Consider the following 14,856-nt stretch of genomic DNA (forward strand, 5'->3'; position numbering starts at 1 on the left):
TTACAACTGTGGGCTCCAGTCCACAATGATCATCCTTCCACCCACTCCCTCAAAACCTTGGCCCTGTATGACTTCCAAATAGGGATGGCGGAAATCCAAACAGGACACCAGCAGGATCAAGGCTTCAAATACAAATTACATGGAGTTATAAAAAAATTTTCGTACTATTTCTTGCACACCTCTGCTTGTGGGCTGTAATTTATACCAGTTATAAGTGGCAATGCATCTGGATCCTCCTGATTCCACTCTAGAATTAGAGACACCTCATTTTGAGGTAGTGGCCAGGATGATCCAGTGGGAAGATTGGTGCACGGGATGAGGTAGCCTCCCAGAAGTCACTGCTTTCATTAGAAATACCACATGGACTGAGGCGGGTCCCAATTTGAAAAGGCACTGCAGAATGACTTAAAGTTTCAGGCACCGAGAGAGTGAAGAGAGGACAACTTCAGCCTTGTGAGGGTTTGCTGATGAGATTCAATCTTCCTGCTTCTTGGAAAATCTCTAGAAAAGAAGGGACAAGGAGGATTTTTTTTCTTAATTTTTTTGTGGTAGAAATTTTCAAACATACACAAAGTAAAGAGAATGATATAAAAGGAATGCAGCACCATTTACCCATCACCCAGTTTCAACAATTATCAAAAGTCTGCCATTCTTCTTCTGCTACACACACACACACACACAAACACACTCACTCACTTGCACACTTTCATTTCTTTGTGTATTTATTTTGGTTTAGGAGTTTGGGGAGGGTGGGGGAAGTGCTGTTTTTTATTGTAAATCTCAGACATTATGTCATTTCTCCTTACATGCCACAGTATTTACCTCCAACAGATAAAAACTTGTTTCTAACATAACATCATTCTCTCGCCCAACAAATTTAATCATCATTTCTTTTACCACAATAACTAAGCCATACTCAATTGCCTCCAAATGTGTTTAAATGTCTCTTTTATACATGATCTATTGAAATCAAGATCTAAAGAAGGTCCACGCCTTGCAATATGTCCATGTGTCTTTTAGTCTACAACAGTTCTCCCTCCCTTTGATTTGGCACCGATTTATTGAAGAAACTAAGTAATTTATCCTGTAGAATTTTCCACAGGAGTCTGTTGATTGTATTCCTGTGATGTCATTTAAGATGTTCCCTATTACCTCGATTTCCTTATAAACAGGTAGTTATAGCTAGAGAATTAATTAGATTTAGATTCGATTTCATGTTACTACAAGATTATTTTATAAGTGATGCTGTGTACCTTCCTATTGCTTTGCAACAGTAAGTACAAAAAGTTGTCCGGTTTTTAATGAAGTTAAGATTGATCAGTGAGCTCACGTACTGTCACCTTGGTCCCTCCATCCATAATGATGAGGAACCACAATGCTCCTCACCAACCATTCAACAAAGAGTATTAACAACCGGTGATAATCACCACTTCCTTAGGAGCTGAACTTTCATTAGAAGTTCTAATGCCGTCATTCCAAGGAGGATGATTCTTAAGGCATCTTTCTTAGACCCTGAATTTCTGAAAGAAATGAACCTCTCCTCAGAAAAGGAAAGATGATTCCAAACGTACCAGCTCAGGTTCTCCAACCTAGAGCCAATGGGTTCATCACAGCAAGCCCCAGCTAGGTTGGGACATACTTTTGTCATTCCTTCATTTCTCTGTCCATTCTTCATTATAGAAACCGTTATTTAGCCCCTACTATGTGCCAGGCTCTCTAGATTCTGTACTTGAACATTTAAGAACAAAAAAGATGCAAAGAGTTTCTCTCAAGGAGCTTAATTCTAGAGGAGAAGATAGACCATTTTTTTTAAATAAGTAAAATACCTAGTAGGTTAGATATTTGCAAGTACCATGATGAAAAAGAAAACAAGCAACTGGATATGGGACTATAGGAAATAGGGCAATTTCTATGCTGAATGGGAGATCATGGAAGGCTTCACTAAAAGGGCCTCATCTCAGTAGTACCTGAGGGCAATAAGGGAGCTTAGAGCCAAGGTTACATTTTTCAGGCAAAAAGAGACTGGAGTCTGGGTCAGGGGTTGCCTGGCCTGTTTGAATACCAGGAAGAAAGCCAGTGTGGCTGAGGGAGGGAGAGAGTGGTAAGAGGGGAAGTCAGAGGGATAATGAGGAACCAAATTATATAGGGTTTTAGAGGCTACTGCTCAAACTTTGGCTTTTACTCTGAGTGACATGGGAAGCTTGGAGAGTTTTAAATGAGAAATTACATGTTAAAAGATCACTCTAATTGCTTTGTTAAGAACAGACTTTTGGGAGGCAAGGTCAGAATCAGAGAGAACAGTGGGCCTATTGCAATAAACCAGGAAAGAGATGAACCATAAAAGGAAAAATAGGTAAACTAGACATTATCAAAACTAAAATCATTTGCTACGTGAAAGATTCTTTTAAGAGTATAAGAAGTCAAGCTAGAGACTGGGAGAAAATATTTACAAACTACATAGCCAACAAAGAAGTAAGTCTATAACATATAAAGAACAGACATATGGACACCAAGGGGGGGAAACTGCGGTGGGGTGGGAATGGTGGTGTGCTGAATTGGGCGATTGGGATTGACATGTATACACTGATGTGTATAAAACTGATGCCTAATAAGAACCTGCAGTATAAAAAAACAAACAAAACAACTAATACTAAACTTTCATTGGGTTATTTGTATGGAAATATGTTAATATAAATGTTTCAGACATTACATGAAATTTCTAAAAATCTTATATTTGTATTTGTATGGAAATATGTATGGAAATATGTTAATATAAATGTTTCAGACATTACAGGAAACGTCTAAAAATCTTATATGTTCTGGTATAATGTTATAAGTAATAATCCTAGTTATTACTTTAAAATATTATCTCAGAAATAACTAATTTTCTTGTCAACTGCATTATTATGAACTTTCATCAAATCTTTAACCATGGTCATTTTTAAGTCTTTTGTCATTTACAGACAGTTCTGGGTGTACTCTGATGATTTTGCAAATATGTTCCTATAAAAGGGTTTCATCTTCAAGAAATTCATGGAAAAGACTCTGACAAGTACAGGTTTCTGGTAACTGACTGTACTGCTGAACTGAATGAATAAGCATTTTCAGAACTCTAATGAAAAACTGATGAACTCATAAAAGTGCTAACAAAAGATCAAGATGAAAAAAAAAAGAAATTAATTACATGGGACTGAGTGAACTGATGTGGATGAGTATAATTTTTGTGACTTTCTGTCTGAATTAAAAAAAAAAATCCCACAAGGACTCAGAGGAAAAGAATATACAAATCAATTTTCACAGCAAAGTAAAGGAGCTGTTACAGTGGAGGATTACTGGACTGAATGTCAATATTATGACATAGTATAAGTGTGTTTCATGTTTGGTAATTGCAATCATTGTTGCTTTTGTTGTGGTCATCCATGTACAATGCTTGGTGTCAGTCTATTTATCTCTTGTAAAAATAAAATACAGTGTGTGTGTGTGGGAAAAAAAAAAAAAAAGGGTTTCATCTTCAAGAAATTCATGGAAAAGACTCTGACAACTACAGGTTTCTGGTAACTGACTGTACTGCTGAACTGAATGAATAAGCATTTTCAGAACTCTAATGAAAAACTGATGAACTCATAAAAGTGCTAAGAAAAGATCAAGATAAAAAAGAAATTAATTACATGGGACTGAGTGAACTGATGAGGATGAGTATAATTTTTGTGACTATCTGTCTGAATTAAAAAAAAAATCCCACAAGGACTCAGAGGCAAAGAATATACAAATCAATTTTCACTGCAAAGTAAAGGAGCTGTTACAGTGGAGGATTACTGGACTGAATGTCAATATTATGACATAGTATGAGTGTGTTTCATGTTTGGTAATTGCAATCATTGTTGCTTTTGTTGTGGTCATCCATGTACAATGCTTGGTGTCAGTCTATTTATCTCTTGTAAAAATAAAATACAGTGTGTGTGTGTGGAAAAAAAAAAAAAAAGAAAAGAAACTAAAAATGCAACTACCATATGACCCAGCAATCCCACTACTGGGCATATACCCTGAGAAAACCATAATTCAGAAAGACAAATGTAGCACAATGTTTATTGCAGCACTGTTTACAATAGCCAGGACATGGAAGCAACCTAAGTGCCCTTCGACAGATGAATGGATAAAGAAGATGTGGCACATATATATAATGGAATATTACTCAGCCATAAAAAGAAACGAAATTGAGTTATTTTTACTGAGGTGGATGGACCTAGAGTCTGTCATACAGAGTGAAGTAAGTCAGAAAGAGAAAAACAAATACCGTATGCTAACACATTTATATGGAATCTAAAAAGAAAAAAAAATTGGTTCTGAAGAATCTAGCGGCAGGAGAGGAATAAAGATGCAGATGTAGAGAATGGACTTGAGGACATGGGGAGGGGGAAGGGTAGGCTGGGACGAAGTTAGAGAGTGGCATGGACTTATATACACTACCAAATATAAAATAGATAGCTAGTGGGAAGCAGCCACATAGCACAGGGAGATCAGCTTGGTGCTTTGTGACCACCTAGAAGGCTGGGATAGGGAGGGTGGGAGGGAGACACAAGAGGGAGGGGATATGGGGATATATGTATACGTATAGCTGATTCACTTTGTTATACAGCAGCAACTAACACAACAATCAAAAGCAATTATACTCCAATAAAGATGTTAAAAAAAAAAAAAAAAAAGAAATCATGATACAGTAAAAAAAACAAAAAAAAAAGTTAGGGCCTAGGAAGGAAGCCTTGAGCCAGGCAGACCTGGGTGTCTATCCCAGCTCCACCACTTTCTATGTGACCATGAGCAAGTTATTTAGGAGACCTGAACCTAGATTTTCCTAAATTAAATGTAGAGCTGTTACGCATAGTAGAAATAATGGGATAGCCTGCTTATAGGTACTCGACAACTTTAAGCTGTTATTATTGTTGGTGGTGGTATTTAAACTGCTCGACACAAACCATCAATGTAGTACAAATGATCAGGCCAAAAAGTGTCACCCTGGTCAACTGTATTAACAAAAATAATCTGTAAAAAACTTATAAAAGGCTGATTGCATGTCCTTTTAGTATTTTACTGGAGCACTGCTAACAGCCTCACCCCAAAATTACTTAACTCTATAGGGAGATATACTCTGTCTTGTTACTTACTATTAATTAAGCCCAGACTCTGTGACATAAGATGTTAATTTGTGTCACATTTTCATTTTATATCTGTCTGAGAGTCATGCCTTTAATTTTCTGAAGATTATATTCTGACAACAACTTGAATGATGGGTTGAGCCAAAAAGATATGGTTGGTTGGGTTTTCAGAAATGCTATGTAGACAGGCACCAATTTAGCTGAGAATAAAAAACAGAAAATAGCTTCTTTTCGGCCAGAACCTCCATCTTCCAGTAATTCGCCAAAATGACCAACACAAAGAGAAAGAGGAGGGGCACCCGCTACATGTTCTCTAGGCCTTTTAGAAAACATGGAGCTGCTCCTTTGGCCACATACATGCAAATCTACAAGAAAGGTGATATTGTAGATATCAAGGGAACGGGCACTGTTCAAAAAGGAATGCCCCACAAATGTTGCCATGGCGAAACTGGGAGAGTCTACAATGTTACCCAGCATGCTGTTGGCATCATTGTAAACATACAAGCTAAGGGCAAGATTCTTGCCAAGAGAATTAATGTGCGTATTGAGCATGTTACGCACTCTAAGAGCTGAGATAGCTTCCTGAAACGAGTGAAGGAAAATGATCAGAAAAAGAAGGAAGCCAAAGAGAAAGGTACTTGGGTTCAGCTGAAGCGCCAGCCTGCTCCCCCAGGGAAGCACACTTCGTGAGAACCAATGGAAAGAAGCCTGAACTGCTGGAGCCCATTCCCTATGAATTCATGGCATGATGGGGGTAAAGAAAATAAAAGACCTGGACTGTAAAAAAAAAAAAAAAAAAACAGAAAATAAAAAACAAGGTACGGAGGCATCTTATTTTCAATTAAAAGTTACCACTGCTTTTTTAAAAAAAACTTTCTAAGTTTTATCTCATATCCATAATATTAACCAAAAGAATGCTAGGATGGAACATAATTATAGGATACAGTGAAGAGGGTTAACGAAACAATGTACCTCTAACTACATTATCCATACCTTGGTTTGGAAATGGATTCTATTTCCTTCCTTCCACATCTCAGTTTGTAGAGTTTGTCCTGGATATACTGGTTTTGCAAAACGAACCTTTAAAAAAAATGTGTTTTAGGGTTAAGAATGTTTTAATATGAAACTTTTCCACTTTGCAGGGGGGTGGTATTTGGGGGGAAGGTTGGAGAGCATAAAAGGAAGAAACAGAGACTGGACTATACTTAAATTCATAAAAATAGTAGTATGATAAAATTAGTAGAGATATAGTTAGTAAAAGTTAATTCTTTGTCTTTCAAAATATAGAATCAATAAATAGTTTAATCTTGACAAATCAAAACACAGAAGAATAATCATATTAAGTAGAGTTATATAGGTAACCACCAAAACAACTTAAGAGAAGCAGTTAAAAGTAGCACTAGGGGCTTCCCTGGTGGCGCAGTGGTTGAGAGTCTGCCTGCCAATGCAGGGGACACGGGTTCGAACCCTGGTCTGGGAGGATCCCACATGCCGTGGAGCAACTGGGCCCGTAAGCCACAACTGCTGAGCCTGTGCGTCTGGAGCCTGTGCTCCGCAGCGGGAGAGGCCGCGACAGTGAGAGGCCCGCGCACCGCGATGAAGAGTGGCCCCCACTTGCCGTAACTGGAGAAAGCCCTCGCACAGAAACGAAAACCCAACACAGCCATAAATAAATTAATTAATTTAATTAATTAATTAAAAAAAAGCACTAATTAAGTCTGAGGAATAAGACCTGGGGTTGTTGTATAGGACAGAATAATTACATTTTTTATTTCCTAATTTTCTATACTATTTTATTTGCTCTGTGTATATATTATTCGCTGGTTTTTAAAATAATTATAATAATAACTATAAAATAGTTATAATAATGAGAATAATCAGTGTTATCAAAGGCAAGACATCAGAAAATAAATTTCCACTGCTGCATGGAGCACAAACTGATAAAAGCTTTTGGAGCTATTTGACACTGCCTTAAAGTTTTGTTTTGTTTTGTTTTAAGTGTATGTCTTTCGATTTATGCAAAACTGTGCAGAGTCAGTTTTCTTTGCAATTTATAATGGATGAAAACTTGAAGCTAACTTAAAAGTGCAAAACTAGGGCTTCCCTGGTGGTGCAGTGGTTAAGAATCCGCCTGCCAATGCAGGGGACACGGGTTCGAGCCCTGGTCCAGGAAGATCCCACATGCTGCGGAGCAACTAAGCCCGTGTGCCACAACTACTGAGCCTGTGCTCTAGAGCCCACGAGCCACAACTACTGAGCCCGCGTGCTATAACTACTGAAGCCCGCACACCTAGAGCCTGTGCTCCGCAGCAAGAGAAGCCACCGCAATGAGAAGCCCGCACACCACAATGAAGAGTAGCCCCCACTCGCCACAACTAGAGAAAGCCTGCGCGCAGCAAGGAAGACTCAATACAGCCAAAAAATAAAGAAATTTACAGTGACCACAAAAAAAAAAGTGCAAAACTAAAATCAATATGCAACCAACATACTGATATAGGTGCATGTTTATTAGAGTTCAAATGCAGCCACTTAACATTTTCAATTAAATTAAGGCAAATTATAAAACTGTAAAACATGAATAAATAAATTTTTAAAGGTAAATCTTGAGTTTGTTAAGGCATATATGCTGATATATGTATGCTCCTAATTAATTTACAAAACAATCAAATCAATCTGTTAAAAGTATAACTGTATATAATATCCTTCATGATGCAAGTGTAATAGAGGCATTTAGAGCTACAAAAAGAGAACTTGCGGATTGCCAAGTCAATGAAATAATAAAAATAAGAACTTCGGTATAGTACCTATTTTTAAGTGAAGTCACTAAGACTCCTCTAAAACTAAAAAGGAACAAGTAGTTAAATTATTAATAATTTACACATACCTTAATTGCTTTGAATCTTGACACATCATTATCTGCAAACTGCTGTAAAACATGCCTGGCAGAAAATCCAAATGTACATAATCCATGTAATATGGGCTTGTCAAAACCTAAAAATGAGAGAGAGAATTTAGTTAGATAAAGGCACATTTCATGTTTAAAAACCAAGAACAGTTCATTCAGGACTTCAAAAATACATTTTTAAACTGCATTAGCCTGACTCATACCACCTATCTTAACACATTATTGACCAGGGGGATTTTTGCAGAAACTAACGCCTATGGCGTTAATACATCTCCAGTCAATAATGTGTTAAGAAACATGGAAAATATTTTATAAATAATACTTCCTGGGAAAAAAATTATGAAATAAACAAAAAACGAAAAAAAAAAGGAAGGAATGTCAGAGATCTGGGGACACAAATAATTATTTTGTTTCGCTTTGGTTGTAACCACGAAATCATCCACAGTGATTTCAATATCCATGTATGTAGATGATCCTTCTTCAACCTTTCAGTTCTTTGCTCTCCCCTCCAATGGCCTTGACCTTCATGATAACTCAGACACCCATCCCCATGGTCCCATCCTAGACCTTGCACTAGCAGGAGCTACCTTCCACCATAATCTGAATTTCACGTACACCATTTTCTGAACACTACTTCCCACCTTTCCATGTCTTTTGCATAAACATATTAGGAGAGGGCTATTTTTAAAATGTTACTCAAACTTCCAGTCATAAGTAGCGACGGCTTTAAGTATTATTTAGATAACTGAGCTAATATTTTCATTGGCTCACATTATTAGCAACTCACCTGCTAAGTTAGCAAAGTCAGGATCAATGTGTAAGGGATTCCAGTCTCCACTGAGGCGGTACAAAGCAGCCTGTGGAGAAAGAATTATAAAAGAAACTAGCACCCAGTGCCTTCTTAGAATACATTAAAATAAAAACAGGAAATATGGCTGATTATTGCATAAGAAATGCATTATAATGTACCTCATAGTAGCTTTGATTAAAAAATAACTATTTCTAACAAAAAAAGATTAAGTGTAAATCAAATGCTTTTTGTAACACCTGCCACTGAGATCATAAGGCGTGAGGACTGTCAAATAATAGGAAGGGGAACCAAGAACTACATCTGGGAACAACACTGGTTACCACTGCCGAAGGAGAAATTCACAAAAAGGAATCCATCAATCTACTCTCGTTAAAACACAATGAAGGGCTTCCCTAGTGGCGCACTGGTTAAGAATCCGCCTGCCAATGCAGGGGACACGGGTTTGATCCTTGGTCCGGGAAGATCTCACATGCCGTGGAGCAACTAAGCCCGTGCGCCACAGCTACTGAGCTTGAGCTCTAGAGCCCGCGAGCCACAACTACTGAAGCCCAAGCACCCCAACTACTGAAGCCCACATGCCCTAGAGCCCACGCTCCTCAACAAAGGGAAGCCACCACAATGAGAAGTCTGTGCACCACAACGAACAGTAGCCCCCGCTCGCCGCAACTAGAGAAAGCCCGCGCACAGCAACAAAGACCCAATGCAGCCAAAAATTGTTAATTAATTAATTAATTTTTTAACAATAAAATAAAATAAACAAACATTTTTTTAAAAAACACAATGAAGATAAGGTGTAAATGTTTATAGCCTCTTCTAACCAAGCAAAATTTATGCCAACTTTCTTAATGGGGTGTTTTAAATTGAAGCCTGTAACCCAATACTAGACATATAAACATCACACACTTCTCACAAACTTTCATTCTACTGGGTATACTAAATCCTGAGATCAGCTCATCCTGCAAAAAAACAGACTAATAACTTGCCATTAAGATTATATTCCTGCTTACTCCAGATCTTCACATCACTTCTGTACTTAGATAAGGCACAATTAGCAGAAAGATATAGATAACAATAGGAAAAAAGTCACCATACTTCCCAGCATTTAAATTGTGCGTTGGTCAAATGAGAGAGTACTTTTCAGTACTGAAGGGAAGAAATTCACAAAAGAGCTAACAGTAAGTATTTAATGTATCTGTGTATTAACTTTGGGTCTGCCTCTAGACTTCTCTCTTATCAATTGCTAGGTTAAGCTTTCCAAGACTATTAAGATGTTGTGTAGAGACTAGCCAAGTCAGCATACCTGACTTTCTTAATGAGTTTTTGTTGTTTTTAATTATTGATTATTCTTTTTTAACACATTTTATTTACAGAAAATAACATCTCCTGTAATTCATAGGAAAATGTTGTTTACTTTTTAATGTTTTGTACAATTTTCATAAGCTCTTTCTCTTTCCCATCACTCTATATGATAGTTTTCTAAATTATTCACTTTTTTAATGACTCAGTATTTTTTCCCTTTATATGGCTTCTAAAAATAATTAAATCAAATCAACAATTATCATATAGATGTGACTTAAGATTCTGTATAAGATGGCAGAAGATTAAATGATAAATTTTAGAAAGCACTTTAAAAAAAATAAAACACTAGGCAAATATACATCATCATGTTGCATACAAATGGTAAAAGAATGACGAATTTCAGGGCCCAAAGCGGAAGGTGTCAAACACATAATAGATCATGGGCTTTGGCACCAGACAGACCTAGGTTCAAATCCAGCTCTGCCATTAGTGGGCAATTTTCTTTATCACCCTAGCCTCAACCTTCTCATTTAAAAAACTGAGAGGCTAATCAAACTCTTACAGAGCATTATCCTTGATAAATATTCATACCTCAATAAATGTGAACTATTATGATTATTTAAAAGATTTCAGCAACAGTATAAGACGATCAAGTTTTTAAGATTAGTGTCAGTGTTCTTACCCCACAGATATCATTCCTATAAATGAAAAGAAACAACTTTTCTAAAGAAATCATATTAAAGGAATATGAAAATTTTCATATTATTTCAATGACAGCATTGCTTCCAACAGAAGGCAGAATTAGCAAAGACATAAAAGATCTATGATGAGAAATGACTAAAGTCAACTGATTGGATGTTTGACTAAATTCAATCATAATGCAAAATAACCATTCTCCAAACAATAAAGAACACTATCAAGGTTTATTTTCTGAATATCCTGAAGGACTTTCGTATTTCAGAAGAAAAGCAAAAAGCTTCGTGTTTTGGTGTTTCATTTCTGCCTAGATGTAAAAATCACTAAAATTCACACATACAAACTAAGAAAAATAGATCTATATTGTCTTACTTGAGTATTAAATGTAAGTGGGAGGATCTTCCATATATGAGTAAATTAGTTCCTAGTTTTATTTATTTAAAGTGTACCATTAGGGACTTCCCTAGTCATCCAGTGGTTAAGAATCCACCTTCCAGTGCAGGGGACATGGGTTTGATCCCTGGTCAGGGAACTAATACCCCACATGCCAAGGGGCAACTAGGCCCTTGCGCCACAACTACTGAGCGCACACCCTCTAGAGCCCGCGCACCACTACTAGAGAGCCCACGTGCCGTAACTACTGATCCCACACACCCTGGAGCCTGCGCACCAGAACTAGAGGGCCCACGTGTCTCAGTGAAAGAGTCCGCATGCCGCAACGAAGACCCTGTGTGCCACAACTAAGACCCAATGCAGCCAAATAAATAAGTAAATTTTTTTTTTAAAGTGTACATTAAGTTAAACCAAATGCTAAATAAAAAAGGTCAGGAATTAGTTCTTCCCAAATCCTCACATCCCCTAAAAAAGCAAACAGATCGACAAGAAAAACAAGTAAAACTACACAGATCCCAGGCCTACAGTGTAATTAGAAGAGAAAAACCACACACTTCAAATTCCTATAAGTAGAAAAAAAAACACCTATATCCAGCAGCACTGTCTTGTGAGCACCCTCTCAAAACTGCTAGAGAGAGTGGTAGGGGTGGGGAGGGGGAGTATAGCAGAAGCTCATGGAAGAGAAAAAAGGAAACAAAGAAAAATCACTTCGAGACACAGACAGTCTACCTCGAGGACAAAAATACTGAGAAGAATCCTGGAAGATTAGAATACTGACTACTGAGAAAAGAATTAAAAGTGCACGGGCCTCCAAACGGCAGTCCTAGAAAGGCAATACTTCTGAGGAAGAAGAGGATAAAACAAAGATGTCTCCTTCGAAGACGAATGGTGAAGAAAGAGAAGCAAGAGGGGAAATTTATGATCCTGCAGGATAAAGAGAACTAAAAAAAAATTTAATAAAACACTTCCCCACTATGCCTTACTCCAAAAAGCCATCCATTAAAGAAAAGGCACTTTGCTATACTGACAGATGACAATCTTGAATTTCTTTAAGAACCTTGTAAACTGTCCCAAACTACTAACTTTACCTACAAAATGCATATAGGTAAGTAATCTTCACCTGTACAAAGCTACAATAAGACTAAAAAAGAAAATAAGAACCAAAACATTATAATAAATACAATTTTCCCAAACAAAACAACTAGCAAACAGAAGAAAACGATAACACAATACTCAAGCATTTGGGGATAGGAAATAAACATCTGGAATCTGAAATTCAAAAACCAAAAATATAAATGGACAACAAACATGAAGAAATGAAGTAAGAGATGATTAAACTTGGGAAAGAAAGAAAAGAAAAATCAAAGTCATACCAGAAATTGAAGACTAAATTATAATGTTCCCAAAGGAGAACATATTCAAACAAAATTTTAATAAGGGGCATAGAAGAAAAAGAAGAAAAAAACCAAGAGAATGGAAATGAGATTAATAAAGAACTACAAAAGGACAGAAAATGGTTGGAAGAAAGATAGAAAAAGATCCAATGTACATAAAGAGTACCTGAAGAAATAAAAATAAAACAATGAATAAGAACTAATATTTAAAATTATAACCCTAGAAAACTTTTTGAAAATAGAAGATCTGAACACACATATTAAAAAGGCCCACCAGGTACATGGGAAAACGGACCTGGAATGAGCAACACTGAGACTTATCCTAGTAAAACTATTAGATTTTTAAAGATGAAGGAAAAAAAAATCCTAAAGCCCTTGAGGATAAAGATCAAGTAACTTAAAGGAAGATAATGACTGGCATCAGACTTCTAAACAGCAATATAGAAAGCCAGGCAACAATGGAACACCATTTTAAGAAACTCAAGATTTCATATCCAGCCAAGCTGTCCTTTGAGTATCCAGGGTATAGAAAAATAGTTTTAAATACATAGGAACCGGACTTCCCTGGTGGCGTAGTGGTTAAGAATCCGCCTGCCAGTGCAAGGGGACATGGGTTCAAGCCCTGGTCCAGGAAGATCCCACATGCCGCAGAGCAACTAAGCCCATGTGCCACAACTACTGAGCCTGTGCTCTAGAGCCCATGAGCCACAACTACTGAGCCCACGTGCCACAACTACTGAAGCCCGCACGCCTAGAGCCCGTGCTCCGAAACAAAGAGAAACCACCACAACGAGAAGCCCGCGCACCACAATGAAGAGTAGCCCCCGATTGCTGCAACTAGAGAAAGCCCGCGCGCAGCGACGACAACCCAGTGCAGCCAAAAATAAATAAATAAATTTATTTAATAAATAAATAAATACATAGGAACCAAAGGAATACTATACACGAGGCCTTCTTGGGGAACCTACCACAGGAGGAGCTTTATCCAACCAGGAGATATGGGAGAACCTTTGGCAAAAGGATTGATATATATTCGATTGCAAATCTAAGACTAAAACAAAGGTGGGGAAGAGGGAAGAATAATATATAAATGTTAAATTGTTCTGAAAAAGTAAAATTAATGCATTCCCCAAAATGGGAACTGTAAGGGAAAGAGAAACAAGAAAATAAAATAGGCTCTTTAATTGTTAGAAACAAATAGGAAACAAAGCACAGCAATAAAAACTGAGAAAACAAATAGTAATAAATGAGAAAATTGGGCACTATGGGCATATAAAAAGGTATAGGACTTCCACTTTCAGCCTAGATGGAATAAGTGGAATGAACTTACTCTTCCACTGTAAACAATTAGGAAAAAAAAAATTTTTTTAAGTGGGCGAGGGAGATACTGTTCTTAGACATTGGACAGTAGGCAGGACAGGATTATGATTCTTGATAGAAAAGAAACAAACAAGATGGACTCTACAATGGCCACAGCGCTCTGCCTGACAGCACTTTCTAGACTGCAGTGCAAAAAGGGAAACCGAAACATAGCAAAACAGTCTCAAAGAGTTAAAGAGATAAAGATCAGAGTTCTGGGAGAATGGGCAGCTGGAATGCAGACGTACTGAAAGGGAGGAAGCTACACAGGAAAGAGCTCCAGAAATTGAAATAGAAATCCCCTTGAGAGCCACAGAGAAAGGCCCTGGAAGATGAGACACCACCCGGAGAAGAAGCCAGGTGGAGATTAGAGGCACGCCAGCCAACAGGGAGCACTAAGACCCTGCACTTGTGAAAGAGCCATCCGGGACTTTCCTGCCCCACCCAGCCGCCGTCTGAGAACAGCCACATGAGTGACAGCCAACACCGTTTGTAGCACAAGGACCACCCAGGCGACCCAGAGTCATGCAAAATAATAAATCACTGTTTCAAAACAAAATTTTAAAAGTACTTACAATACACATGGTAATATAATAAAGAATTATACTTTAATGGATAGTATAACCAATATTCCAAAGATTAACTTTATTTAACAATGATGGTATAGCTAAGGTCCTAACTGTTAGAATAAGTAGTAGGAGATATGTATCTAGGGAAACTAAAGATACTTGTTTTCATTCTCCTCAAATACAAAGCCTGACACCTGTTACCTATTTATTCTTTGGTCTTTCTAGATTATCGGGGAATAATTTTCTCTTTATTAATTATGAAAAACCATGAAGTATA

General features: G+C 37.4%; 1 protein-coding gene across 1 annotated transcript in view; it reads right to left on the reverse strand.

Annotated features, from left to right (window-relative positions):
* Window positions 1-14,856, reverse strand: part of LOC130707135 (peroxisomal multifunctional enzyme type 2-like) — a 75,045-nt gene continuing 60,189 nt past the window's right edge. The window contains exons 18-22 of the mRNA XM_057540367.1: window positions 8,846-8,915; window positions 8,038-8,144; window positions 6,147-6,233; window positions 5,624-5,735; window positions 1-122 (exon numbers count right to left, since the gene is read on the reverse strand). Coding sequence (XP_057396350.1) covers window positions 1-122; window positions 5,624-5,735; window positions 6,147-6,233; window positions 8,038-8,144; window positions 8,846-8,915 — 498 coding nt within the window. The remainder of the gene's footprint in view (window positions 123-5,623; window positions 5,736-6,146; window positions 6,234-8,037; window positions 8,145-8,845; window positions 8,916-14,856) is intronic.

The sequence above is a fragment of the Balaenoptera acutorostrata genome, chromosome 2 (genome assembly GCF_949987535.1).
Source record: "Balaenoptera acutorostrata chromosome 2, mBalAcu1.1, whole genome shotgun sequence".
NCBI classification, from domain to species: domain Eukaryota; kingdom Metazoa; phylum Chordata; class Mammalia; order Artiodactyla; family Balaenopteridae; genus Balaenoptera; species Balaenoptera acutorostrata.